We start from the raw sequence: 14,042 nt of genomic DNA on the forward strand, positions 1-14,042 counted from the left end.
CAATCGCTGATTGATAAAGTCATTGCGTCACTGTAGCTGAGACTCACGCTTAGGACTGCACATGCGCATTGGCTCATCAAGCCTGAAAAATAAGCTTTTTTAATGCTATTTGAGCATAAGTAACAACATATATGGGCCGGTTCATGTCAGATTTTGTTGTTGATTTGAAATATGTTATTTAATTGTGAGTTTGCCAAGCAGTTTTTGAGATTTAAGGATTGCCCCATTCAAATAGATAGGATTTGGTCTTGGATGCCCAAAACAGCTGCCCGGAGGCGTTGCAAATATGGCCGACAAGGGAACAGACTTTTCTTGAAAGGGAAAGAGCATCATGGTATGTGTGTGTAGGCTGAAATCACGTCAGCGCTCTTATGTTTGAAGTCATTTTACACTGCAAATCTCCACCAACCTCTGACTCTAACTGATAATGTGTTTTATATTTTGACACTATCAGAGGTCACGAGGCATTCTTCTCAATGGCATGTCTGGACAGACTTCAAACGCTTCTGAGCGCTACACTGTCATACCGTCAGATCCGTCATATCTTTCATATTAAATTCCAGACCGCCGCTGCTGGAAACTGCTCCGTTATGAGACTCTCCTCTAAATCAGTTAAGTTATCTGGATCGGGGACACATCTATGTGTCTGAACAACATTAAATGTGGGCTATTATGCAACTATTTTGGCCATAAATCAATGAAGCCCCTAATAGAAGCTTCCAGTCCATCTTCAAGTGGTTCCTTATGGGAAAATGAGCCTTTGTACACATGCTTTTAATATTTGTCATGTGAAATTTAGTTCCCAGATTACAATGACTGCAAAGATCAAATCTGCTCCCAATATGAAGCAGATGAATGTGCTTAATTTGATCAAAATACTTGAATGCAACAAAACGAATCAATGCGCACTATGAGGAAACAAGCTGTATTGGTCATAAGAAATAAATGCAATAATTATCAGTGCTTGCAAGGCAGCAACTGTGTTCTAATTTTTCTTTCTTTTTCCACCAATTTCTGTAATTAATTCAGTCTAATATGCAGTAGGCTACAACATACCCATGGATTCAGCTGATTCAATCTTATCAATGGCAGATGGAGGGAGTGTTTGAAAACCATTACATAAATCATTATTTTTTTTCAATTCTGTCTTTGTCATTGCTTCTGTTCCTCTTTTGTAAGTTGCTTTGGATAAAAGCATAAATGCACATTTAAATATCAAAAGTTAATGTAAAATTACAAGTTTGAACATATATTTACAAGCTTGATGAATTGAACAATCAAACACAGCAGTTTCAGAAGTCACATTTGCGCCATGACTGGTCATTTAAAGGTAATTTATTTTCTCAAGCAAAATGTGAAAGTCTCAAGTTAACCACAGACCATAAATGCACTCATAAATAGCAAACCACTAGTCTAATTTCTGAGGGAACTCATGGAAAATTTGCCTTCCTGATTGGCCTACAAATTGACGTCATGTGCGATTACCGTGATTGGCCTAAAATAGTATAATCAGACAATTATGTGAAATGTCTGACTATCAAAACACTATCCTTTTGCTGCCTTGCAAGCACTTACATTGTATTTGCTATGACAATTTTCCTTCACGTTTTGAAGCATTTCCTGTTGAAACAGGAACAAATCAAAGCTAATAACCTTTAGTTTATGTCACTTTTGTAAAATGCACACAATGAAGACACTTTAGATTCATTTGTGGAGGATTTCTTGCCAGCACCTTCACCTTCAGAAATGTCTCCAACTCTTAGTATATGGGCCATTCTACAGAATTGAATTGAGTCAGAATTGGAAATTTGTCTTTTTACACAACTTTTGTATGTATGCAAATTGTATAATATCCAAGGTACACATTTCTAGTAATTGTGCAGTTAATTTTCATATTGTATTTTCAGAACGTTGTGGAAAAAGTTTTTCCTCTCCCCAAATTTGTAACTACTGAAACACAATCATAAATAATTGAATACGAAGGATTATATTGACCTATTAAGTTTTTGTTTGCAACTACCTTGAAAATATATTATTTGCTATTTTATTAAAAAGTTTTCACAGGTAAATCAATAACAATTACAATTTTAACAATATTTCAAGTGTAATTTATGAGATTTGTTGTATTTTGAATTCAATCTTTCTTTGTAAAAGTCATAAAGTTTATCAAACTGATTTCAAAGTGAAGGATTCATTAGTTTGAATCCTTCAACTCTATCATAACATCTTAGTTGATCATTCAATATACTTTATTTTTGACAAAACATCCCATGTTTCAGTCGTGTCGCACATTTTTGGTAGTGACAGTAATGTTTTGATAATGACCACATCACAGAATTTTTTAACTAACATACTAAAACACTAATGATTTGCATAAATGCAGTAAAATGTAGTTTATTTCCTGCTAAATAAACAATTATGTGTTCCCTTTTGTCACTACCAAAACAATGATGTCACGACCGAAACGTGGCGAAGTTTTGGATATGACAATTTTAAATGTTAATCAGCACATGGTTAGCTAGCACAGTTCTGAACAGTTACACACACAAAAAACCTAAATTTTATTGAATAACCCCCAAAAACGAATGATGTCATTTTGGCCGTGACTGTTTTGGTAGTGACAATTTTCAATACTTTTGATAGCTCAAAGATGCTAAATGATGTTTTATTAACAAAATTCGGGAGGAGCAAGTTCAGATAATTAACCTAATTAGCACAGGTGGAGAGCATTCAGTTAATCAACTCAACCATTGTCAAAAGGTATAAATTCAGCAGACTGACTTCTGTTCATCTGAGAGTTTATCAGCATCCCTCCTCCACCTCATCTCCTCACTTGTAGTTCTATCTACTTTTACCACACCGGGGGGAGTACTCTGGGTTCGGGACAAAATTCCGAGCTCGGAACCCTCTCCCCGGACAGCAAGCCAAATACGCATAACCTTACTCTATTTAATTATATGGATATGTGAACTCGTGAATGAGCACATGGTTAGCTAGCACAGTTCTGAACTACATTTCATGGAATAACAGCCAAAAAAGTTTGCTTAGTTGCAGAATAAAAGTGTTTGGGTAGTGACATTCCTTAAAATTACACACAGATTTTGAGACATTTGAACACATTTCACCTCAAAATGATGGGCTCTAGCTACTCACCATGTAGCTTTGAGAGAGAGGGACAGAGGAATATTTCCTGATAAAAAATGTAGAAGTGTGGTTAAAATCAGTCTCAGCCAATGGACTAAAACATACACTGTTTCGGAAGTGACATGAAAATGCAGGACACTTTTTTTTTTTTACATAGTTTCATGATTTATAAAGAAAATATAAAATAAATATTTTTTGGAACGTATTAAGTTGAAATTTAGGGGTTAGGGTTCGGGACAGCCACCTCCCATTTGAAAGTCCCCAATAAATTATGATTTTATGTAGGCCTATATTAAGCTTATTGATATTTCAAATATTAATGTAGGATTCAATAGATAATAGAAGGATCTTAACATATAAGATTTGCTTTTTTGGTTGCAGAATGGCCCATATACAAGAATTTAGAAGCTGTCATTATGATTTCATAAGCCCTTTTCCTTTTGCCTCAGAAAAACCTTTATCAAATGATACCAGCAATAAAAAAAAAGAGGGCACACACCATATTTTCAGTAGTTTTATTGAAAAATGCCTCCTCTGTTTCAGAAATAAATAAGAAAATAAGGCTGTGGAATTCACAATCTGCAGTTGCAAACATGAAGCAGCAATACTATATCTATAGTCTTGCACGCAAATGCCAAAACTGCATTTGATATTGATAAAACAACAATTACAACAACTATATTCTGGATTAAAAAAGAAAATCAAACTACAAATGAAAATTAAAAACAAAAACAAAAAACAAACAAGAAAAAAACATAATATACAGCACAGACATGCAATTCCACCTTTGGTAAAATCAGCTGTGAGGTTAAATCAAACATTCATCCAATATGATCAATATCTGATTTATAATATTGTGATGGAGGGCATGTTTTACTGCAGATGTTAACAACAACAAAAAAAAAAGACAATCTCTCAGGTGAATGAAGACAGAAATGGATAACTAATGTGTATTCATATGAGACATAAATGATGATTGATGAATATGCAGATGGCTGGAAGATGTTAATGTTAATAAATTATCAAACACCTTTCACCTGCACGCTGCGATGTGTGACACGTCAATGATTCCAATCGGACACATTCAATGCGATTTTACAAGCGATGGAGTACAAGTGGAACAGAAAGAAGCTTTGAGGTTACATTAGGAGATTCATGCGTCTGATCTGCTGAATTCACACAGGGTTCGAAGGGTTAAATTATCTGTACAGGCCGTCGGAACGTCAACAAACAAATAACATGAGCCAATGAACTTCCCCTCCTTTTACCACGCTTTCCTTTCAGATCCCGTCTCTGGCAATGACCTCTTGCGCCGTTGGTTTGGTGAAATCTCAAAGTCTTCTTCTGGGATTGGGACTATGCTCTCGGCCTCAGGTGGAAACTGTTCTGCTTGGAGATACGGCAGTGGCCAATTGAGTCACTCAAGCATAAAACGATTGTTACCTTCCTCAGTGTGGCTACAGCAAGTGCAAAGGGTTAGAAACTGCTTGTTGGGGAGTTGTAAATAAGTCAGTGCTTTATATATGTACTTCACACACAGTGGGGTCCAGAAGCCAGAAACCTCAAGTGAAAATGCATCCAAATCAGCATAACAATTTCAGAATCACTTGATCTTGTTCTCCAGCATGACTGATAAGGTAATAAACGATCAACCTCACCAACTAGTTTAAAATCTTCTTCATTTTACATCACAAAAATTGTTCCTGTAGCTCACATCAGGGTTCGATTCCCAGGCAGTACAAATGCTGACAACATAAATAACTTGAACATGATCTAAGCAGCCTTGGATAAAGGTGTCTGCCAAATACATAAATCTTGAGGAAGAATCAAATAAAACCATGAGCTTCACAATCTTCAAACTTTGTTTTCCAGATTCAAATGAAAAAAAAAGATAAAAAGTTTTCAATGAGGTCTCAGGAGCTGTTTACACGACACCGTGTACAACTAAAAACGGAAAACGAGTTTTGGCTGTTCATTTACATGACAATGGCACTCAGAGCGCAAACTTTTGAAAACAGGGTTCAAAGTGCATGCTTTTTGAAAACAATATCGTTATCGTCTTCGCGTAAACTACAAAATGACGATGTCGTTCGCATGCGTATTACATCTATTACGTCTTCTTTACAAGGTAAGATCGCCAACTACTGGCCTGGCATGCATAATACAATCGTTTTTGCTGATCAATTTAACAATGTTGTCGCCTGTATGCCAAAAAAACAAAACTTTTCCATTTTTAGTACATTGTTGTCGTGTAAAAGTACCCTCAGACTTTTGGACGCCACTGTTTGTCTGTGTGTGTGTCGGTATGTATATACACACAAACACACACACACTCATACATAAACACTGTAAAATAATCAATACTAATAGTTGCTGATATGGGCAAGTTGGCCTGCTAAGCAAAAATATCAACATGAGAAATTAAATCAAGAATTCAACCACACGTCCCTTCAGATATTCATCTAAACCCTTACTTACAGCCAATTGGAAGAGAAATGATCTTGCCAAAACAGAAACTAACCTTTAGCAAATGAAACTGGCAAGAAAACTGTGTACATACTAAGAGAGAAAAGAAACCTCAAGGGTCGGATGAACAAAAAGAAACGTGCTTCAGACTGGCCCTGAGCAAAAGTCTGTGAGATCACTTAAGGCACGCAGTAAAATAAGAGGCACTGGTGTCGGCATTCAGCAAGCAGTTGAATTCAAGCTCACTACGAGGGTTAAAACTATTGTGTTTTAGTGGACTGGGATTCAGTTACTAGGCATGATTAGTTTATTTTCAGATAAACAAAACTCTTGGAGTTAACATGCTAAATGACTGTCGATTTGGCTACAGATCCACCTGGTTAGTATTTGTTGTGGTTGCTGGTGTGTTTTTGCGTGTTTTGGTCATGCGTCTCCAGCCGACTGCAGCTTGTTTTCAGTTGTTTTGGCTGCCATCACTGATGCCCGTGGCTGTGAGTTGTTGTTAGTACCCATCCGCAGATCGTAATCTCTGTTTGTTGCTTTTATTTGTTTGTTTGTCAATAGTGTTCGCTTAATCATCTCCGTGGTGGTTATCCGCACAGAGCCCAATAACATGTGATTTTCTCAGGATTTCAAAGTGTAAGCAGCACAGGTGGTTTAGAAAGTTTATGAACCTGCAACAGGCCAAAGAGGGTGTTAGAATTCTTCGCCAGACAAATCACAAACTGAAAATCAGCTTCTGATACTGTGATACTAAGAGTGGGTGAAGATCCCGAGCACATTTCATCCCAAAATCGAAAGAATGGGGAAAAAGAATGATTTATTACGTAAAGAAAATGAAGCCTATTTTTAGGGGCAATTAAAGGAAATGTCTTTTGTGTTGAAATACTATGCTACCATGCTATACAACGTGAATGCTAACGAAAGCTTTCAAACTTCAAAAAGGACTAAAAAAAGATATGACCTCTGCACTTTATTCCAAATCTTCATACAAGAGTCATATAAGAGCTTTGTGAGAAGAAAAAGTCTGGTTTGGTTCTCAAGTTCAACTCACAGATTCAATCAGTTTGTACAAACTGACTTGAGAAGATTCTCAGTGAATAACAACTTAAATTTTGGTCTGTTTCTCACACAAAGGTAGCACAAAACTTTTGAAGAGTTCTTATTCTTATTATTTTTTGCTTTACCGAAGTGAAAATTACTTCTGTTTTTTTTTTTTGCACTACACTACCATTAAATTGATTAAAAGTAACAGCAAAGAAAAATTCTAAAGGATCATGTGACTGGAGTAATGATGCTGAAAATTCAGCTTTGTAATTAAAAAAAACAGCCATTTTAAATTGTAATAATATTTCACAATTTTACTGTTTTTACTGTATTTTTAACAAATAAATGCAGTCTCGGTGAGCAGAAAAGACTTAACAAGATTAAAAAAATCTACCGACCTCAAACTTTAGAATGTGTTTATGTCAAAATAAAGCCACAATGCAAAAAAAAAATTCTAAAAGTCCTAAAAAAAAGCTTCATTTTCTTTATCCAAAATGTCCTTCTTTTAATTTTGGGGTGAAATAAGACTTTGACATATGCTTTTGACAGGTTTAGTAAGATTCACCCATGATAATCTGCATTATTCTGCTGAGCATCATCTACTGCTCAGTTCATGCACTGCGTTACACTACACATGCCATTAATGTTATTTCTACTGTCATGCAACAGGCACAGCTAGAACAAGAGGGACGTACCTCTGTAACCCTGTCCGTTATATGGCATACCGACACACTGAGAGGAGTCACAGTAGCCAGGTGGGCCGGGAGGACCACGTACACCGGCGACACCGTTGCGACCGGGTGGACCGCGAGCGCCCGGAGAGCCGCTTGGACCAGGAGGGCCGGTTCTGGACTCACCTGGCGGGCCTAAAGAAATCAGAAAAAATATAACTTTACTTGAAGCCTTTATGTATAATGCATTATAACGGTGTTCATAATGTATATAACAATGCATAAAAGTTAAAATACATTACAATATTTGCAATTCATGTTGTAATGCATTATACTCTCTAAAGGTGTAACAATGAATAAATAAGTACTATAATGTATTATAACTGTAGTTACAATTATTTATTATGTCATAGAATGCATAATAAGATGCATAACAATGCATAATTAATGCATTAAAAATGCATCATATATAAAGGTGTCAAGTAAAGTGTTACCAAACAATCCTTAAATGTGACACAGTTTCTGTGATGAAAAAGTCTGGAAGAGTTATGCCTGCTCATTTTTTTAAGTGTTATATAATATAACACACAACACATCCAACTGCTCTGTGCCTAAAAATAAAAGTGGTGGACATGAGATAAAATATAGCATAATCTCTTTCTTAGACAAAGGATAAAGGAAAAATGAAGAAAACAGGCCAGTAAATCACAGTTTTTCCTGATATTTTCACGACTGTGAGCTAAGCTAGGTAAACGTGTTTCAGCGTATAAATGTGCGCATGAAACATACCAGGTGGTCCGGCGGGTCCTCTCTGTCCTCTCTCTCCAATGCCTGGATTTCCTCTGTCTCCTTTCTCTCCAGCTGGTCCTAATGTGAATGCACACAAACACAGAAATATAAGCCCATATGTGTATATCTGCGTCGCAACTTACATGCTGCAGACACACAGGCCTGACTTAACACCTAAATCGTGGATGCTGAAATGCAGAGCATTTTGAATCAGGTACATACACTCTTAAAAATAAAGTTTCCAAAAGGTTTCAGTGCTTCCCACAGGTTTGAAATATACTTGCGGTGGTAGCCGGGTGAAAAATCCTCCTATTACCCATGGCACAAAAATGCTCTGCTCTACTCTACTACATTTAATCACCTACTAATATTATGTATTATGTATCTAATATTATTATTATGCATTGTAAATTATGCAAAATTTCAACATTTAAATGGTTCTCCTTTTCCTATGTTCTCCTTGCTGTCATATAGTGTCTCTCTCAGTGAATGGGACACAAATTTTACTAGTAAAATTTATATAATGAATAATATATGTCAAATAATCTGAATAATCAAATAACCTGATCCTTCAGATTCTTACAACCGTCTGAAACATTTTATATATAAAGGCCATAAAGTAGACATTCATAATTCATCAACTTGGGTTCATTAGCAATCGCTTGGCATAAATCTGCGCTTTTCATTGATTGAGAATCACTTTGAAGCAGTCTGAAGCACTGTTGCGCGAGCATGTAGAACACGCAATAGCGCCACCTTGTGACTTTGCAACATGCTGCAGTCATGAAATATCCAGCATGTCTCTGCAGCGCACGTGGGAATGTCAGTGGGAGTAAACAGTTACGCACACATAACGAGCAGGTATGAAATGCGTGGGATTCTCCACTAGTTAATCAATAGCGGATGGTTTCATTAGCATGGGCAGATACAAAAGAATAAGAAAATAAAAACTAATAAAAGCATAAATGTGTCTCCAAGTATACTTGGGCGGCTGTTAATATACCTGGGAGGCCCGCCCAAGTAAAGTCTATGTGTGGGAAGCACTGGGTTTGTTTTTTGCAGAGATGTCATAAAAGGACCATTTTCAGATCCCTATGATCTCTTTCAGTGAACAGTACTTAAAATAAACCTTTTTTTAAGGGGTGTTCATACCAGGTAGATAAGGAACTCAGTTATAGGAATTTGCCACTAGGGGCATCTTCCTGGTTGCATTTGCACCACCACTAGGAACTCTGAAGTGATGTAAGCCGAATGACAGTGACGTCATTTAAGCGCGGCTTTCAACAACATTAACAACTGAACGTTAACTGAACTGAAGGACTCCATGATCATATGATAATGGAGATAAGATAATGAGACTAAGGGCAAGATTTACATGAAAGGAAAATTCTCATCTCATTCCGCAGATGAGAGTGGAAAGTTCTGTGTGCGTGATCTACTGGCGACTTGCAAATTAATGAAAAGACGTAGCCAGATCATTTCAGATCATTCTAAGATCAATCTACCAAGAGTAGCGCAAATTAGACGTTTTTTTGGGTGGTAAATAATGCCGCAAATACCAGTAAATTGACTAGCGCAAACTTTAGTAAATCACCTTGCATGGTTCATTTAAATACTCTCCTCCCATAAATTTTGCCCCTAAAAGAGAAACTCCTACAAATGCATATGCAATAAGGTCAGCCGCAAAAATAACCCTGTCCACCCTAACCCTTTTTTTAGCGCTAAATTTTCAGTGCGTGTCTTTAGTAAAAGTTTTTAAAGCCAAAATTGGGTTTTCGCTGGTACAAGCTGTTAGCAACTCTTGCCCTCTCCTATTACAACTTCCAGTGCTACACAGGCTGAGAAAAGAGCAACGCCACAGACAAAGGCAACACCTTTAACATCAGCTTTCTGTATGTTTGTCACACAAACATGTAAAACAACTATATGTAAAATTGTTAAAAATGGATGCCAGTGTTTTGTATGACATGCGTTCGGCCAATCAATGTACACTTACGTCACTGGTAGATCCTATCGAGCTGAGTTAGACCCTACTCTGAAGTAGAAGCTAATTTAGTTCCCGCAAAAGGTGTTCCTATAACTAAAATCTTTCCCAGTTCGTGTGGTGCGAACACGGCATAGAGCGGGTACTTCCACCAATAGTTATAGAAACTATGAGACGTTCCTCCCTTTAGTGTGAAGAACATTTTAATAATCCAAAGAACATTTTTCCACTATTAAGATTATGGAATATTATGGATATGGAAAAGTTCCATGGAATTTTCCTGTAAAGAACCTTTATTTTTAAGAGTGTATAAGGTTTCCTATTTATTTAGACAGTAAACCGCATGAAAGCTCACAAGGCATCAATTATCTGTTTTAGCATTTCTACATATACTGTACAGTGAAGGGCAGAAGTCCAAACTAACCACAGTTCTTGAGGCTAATTAAAATCACATGGCTGTGTTTGGCGCAGTTTTTTTGTTTTTGTTTTGATTTTGGTTGTTGTTTTAGGTACCTCGTTCTCCCTGCCGACCAGGCAACCCTGGACTGCCAGGAAGGCCGTTCCTGCCCATTCGACCGGGTTCTCCACGCGGTCCCTCGGGTCCGGGAGGTCCGGGAGGGCCGGACGGGCCTGGACTGTTACTGTGATAGTTGTTGGGGATCTGGTTCAGCATTTCGTTGAATCGACCCATTTGTCCTGTAAAATGTGAAACAGTGGATTATAATGCATGGTATAACCTGCATACGCATATCATGGTTTACAACATCTTTTAGCCATGAGTGCACTACCGTTCAAAAAATGTGGGGTCAGAAAAATTTCTGAAGGATCATGTGACACTGAAGACTGGAGTAATGATGCTGAAATTCAGCTTTGCATCACAGGAATAAATTACATTTTAAAATATATTTACATAGATAACAGTTATTTTAAATTGTAATAATATTTCACTATATTATTACTGTATTTTGAATAAATGCATCCTTGGTGAGATATGCATCGAAATGCATTACCGTTCACGAGCTGTTCGCAGACTTGTCTGGCAATGGAGCGCATCATGCTCTGAGATGCGAAATCTCCCTAGGAGGAGGAATATGAGATGTTAACGTCTCCTCCACTCAAACTCTTATGAAATGTTGAAAGCAGATATTAAAATCATCACTCACTCTCTCTCCTTTGTCTCCTTTAACCCCAGAAGGTCCCTGTATGGATGAAAATCATATTTATCTTTAAATAGACTCTGACGCATCCAAACATGAGCTAAAATTACTTGCTGACTCTTCATTTATGCCCTAAACTGCACTGTGCATTTCAGTGAGTAAATATTTATTGAACTGCAAACAATGTGGATCGTGTTAGACTATTTACTTTTTTAACTTGCACTTTTTGAATTTCCATTTCGAAAGAAAAGCCGATAATAGTCTCAATGTGTTCAGTTAAAACTCATAGAAAGCTGCCACTCATGTTTTGTAACACTAAACAATTACACTATTAAAAGAAACGTGTATAGAGCTATAAAATTATTGTAAAGCAGCTCAGATAATTTGATGAGAAATGAGTTCATATTGAGATCTCTGATTTTAGATTGCAGACTATCCTGGAAAATATAAACACAGTTTGAGAAATTGTTGAGATTTCTTCTAAAAGTCTAGAAGAAACACGTGTAAAGTTACTGGGGTCTTTTTCTCAGAAGAAAAATCAGCAGGAGATTTTGGCAGAAGTCTCTTTTCACTCTTAAACAATAGCAATATTTAAGAGTTTTTCTTTCCTCCTGCCATGTGCATTTTGACTAATTTAGAAGATTAGTTGCAGTGACAGTGTCGTGCTGTTGTATGTCCATGAAAACCAGAAGGTTTCATACCGGAACACCTGTATCTCCATTCTTTCCAGGCTTTCCAGTAGGTCCTGGCATTCCAGGGGCTCCTGGGGGTCCCTGAACAAAAGAATAACAGCTCTGGTCTTCAGCAAAACAGATGTCTGCAATACAGTCTCACATCTGAGCAAAAGAAAACAAATTTAACAACACTCCCTCCCCTCAAAAAAATCAAGACATACCATTGGTCCTTGTGGGCCTGTGGATCCTGCCGGCCCCTCCTTCCCTGGGGGTCCCTGCATTGATAACATACATGCACAAATCTGCATTAGACTGATAATACACATGCATGTTCAAATCCACAGGAACGATGTTAATGGGTGAAACATCTGTGTTGTATTTCACCCCAAAATGAAAATAAAGAATATGAAGCCCTTTTTATGGATCATTGAGATCTTTTGCATTGTGACACTGTTTTCATAACAATTAAGCAGCATCATCATTCAATAAGCATCAGTCATTACTGTAATGCAGTAATAAAAATGATCCTCCACTGCTTTTTGTTTTTCAGTAAAACATTACATATATAGCACATTTAAAACAACAAAGCTGACCAAAGTGCTTCACGGTATAGTAATAAAATAAAATAATAGCAGCATAAATTAAAGGCAATAAAGCTATACACATTTGATGTATGCAATTGTACTTTACAACTGTATAAAACGTAAATTAAATATATGTGCTGTACATTGAACAGTCTTCACTCACCCTTATTCCAGCCGGTCCAATAGGCCCGATGGCACCAGCCGGTCCCGGTGGACCCTGAAAGAAAGAATGGAAGAAAAACAAAAGCTAAAACTAACAGACTCAGAGCCAGAGCCTCACACCAGTTTCACATTAGCACAGGTCGCTTACCTCCGACCAAACAAATGAATCTACTTTACACAAACAATTTCCCCCAACACACAAGATGATATCCTTCCATTTCGTTCTTGCTAGCTTTCTTTCTGTCTTTCTTTCTCTTTGTCAATCCTGCTTTTCCTTTGATGTCTTGGCATTAGATTTACAGGGTACTTAATATATTCCAGATCCGTTTTACTGGCCGTTATAAACCCCGGCTGCATTCTCTGCAAGTCATTAAATGCATGTTGTTATAGCAACTCCTCCAACATGGTCACCTGCATGGCTCGTCCCACTCTTCATTAAGAGGGATCGGATAACACAGTGAAGAATTTACAAAATTACCATGTAGTATAATCACAACTGTAAGAAAACCTTCTGCCTTTTTTGTGTCCCTCTTAATTTGTTCATTAATGCAAATAAACTTCTCGTCTGCTTTTAAAACGGATCAGCATAACGCTACCAATCCATCAATTTTCAGTCTCAGGAACCAGTTGTACTTGTTCATAGTGTTGTGCTGATTTCTCTCATAATCACCTTTGTGCTATTCTAGACTTCCCTTAGATGAATGTCCATAGTGTTCTTTTTCATAATGGGAAAAATTACAAAAATAACAATGAAAGTACTCCATTAAGTCTTCTGAAGTCATATGAGGAAAGTCGTTATTCAAAGAAAACCCACTCTTCCTTTTGCAGATATCAAGTATCATTTGAATAGTGATTTAGTTTCAGATTTGAATACAAGTCATATGGACATTTATGATACCCTTATGGTGTCTTTCTGACTCAAAAGCATGAAGGAGAGTACTATGAACATTCAGCAATCCATCGCATTTGGTGTTGCATGGAAGAAATAAAGTCATACAATTTTGGAATGACGGATAGATAGATAGATAGATAGATAGATAGATAGATAGATAGATAGATAGATAGATAGATAGATAGATAGATGGATAAGATAGATAGATAGATAGATAGAGATAGATAGATAGATAGAGATAGATAGATAGATATAGATAGATAGATAGATAGATAGATAGATAGATAGATAGATAGATAGATAGATAGATAGATAGATAGATAGATAGATAGATAGATAGATAGATAGATAGATAGATAGATAGATAGATAGATAGATAGATAGATAGATAGATGATAGATAGATAAATAAATTTCAGCAAATAAATCACATGATCCCCTTCACTAGCTCCACACATGCTCCAGCTCTAAAC

General features: G+C 36.8%; 1 protein-coding gene across 7 annotated transcripts in view; it reads right to left on the minus strand.

The window, feature by feature from the left end:
• Positions 1 to 3,676: 3,676 nt before the first annotated feature.
• col12a1b (collagen, type XII, alpha 1b) overlaps positions 3,677 to 14,042 on the minus strand; it is a 74,446-nt gene continuing 64,080 nt past the window's right edge. For all 7 annotated transcript variants that reach the window (XM_067384439.1, XM_067384438.1, XM_067384440.1 and 4 more), the window contains 9 exons: positions 12,680 to 12,733; positions 12,154 to 12,207; positions 11,960 to 12,031; positions 11,265 to 11,300; positions 11,112 to 11,178; positions 10,615 to 10,797; positions 8,118 to 8,195; positions 7,353 to 7,523; positions 3,677 to 6,284 (listed from right to left, as the gene is read on the minus strand). In XM_067384439.1, the coding sequence (XP_067240540.1) occupies positions 6,277 to 6,284; positions 7,353 to 7,523; positions 8,118 to 8,195; positions 10,615 to 10,797; positions 11,112 to 11,178; positions 11,265 to 11,300; positions 11,960 to 12,031; positions 12,154 to 12,207; positions 12,680 to 12,733 (723 nt within the window). In that variant the 3' untranslated portion in view covers positions 3,677 to 6,276. The remainder of the gene's footprint in view (positions 6,285 to 7,352; positions 7,524 to 8,117; positions 8,196 to 10,614; positions 10,798 to 11,111; positions 11,179 to 11,264; positions 11,301 to 11,959; positions 12,032 to 12,153; positions 12,208 to 12,679; positions 12,734 to 14,042) is intronic.

This window comes from Chanodichthys erythropterus, chromosome 4, assembly GCF_024489055.1.
Source record: "Chanodichthys erythropterus isolate Z2021 chromosome 4, ASM2448905v1, whole genome shotgun sequence".
NCBI lineage: Eukaryota > Metazoa > Chordata > Actinopteri > Cypriniformes > Xenocyprididae > Chanodichthys > Chanodichthys erythropterus.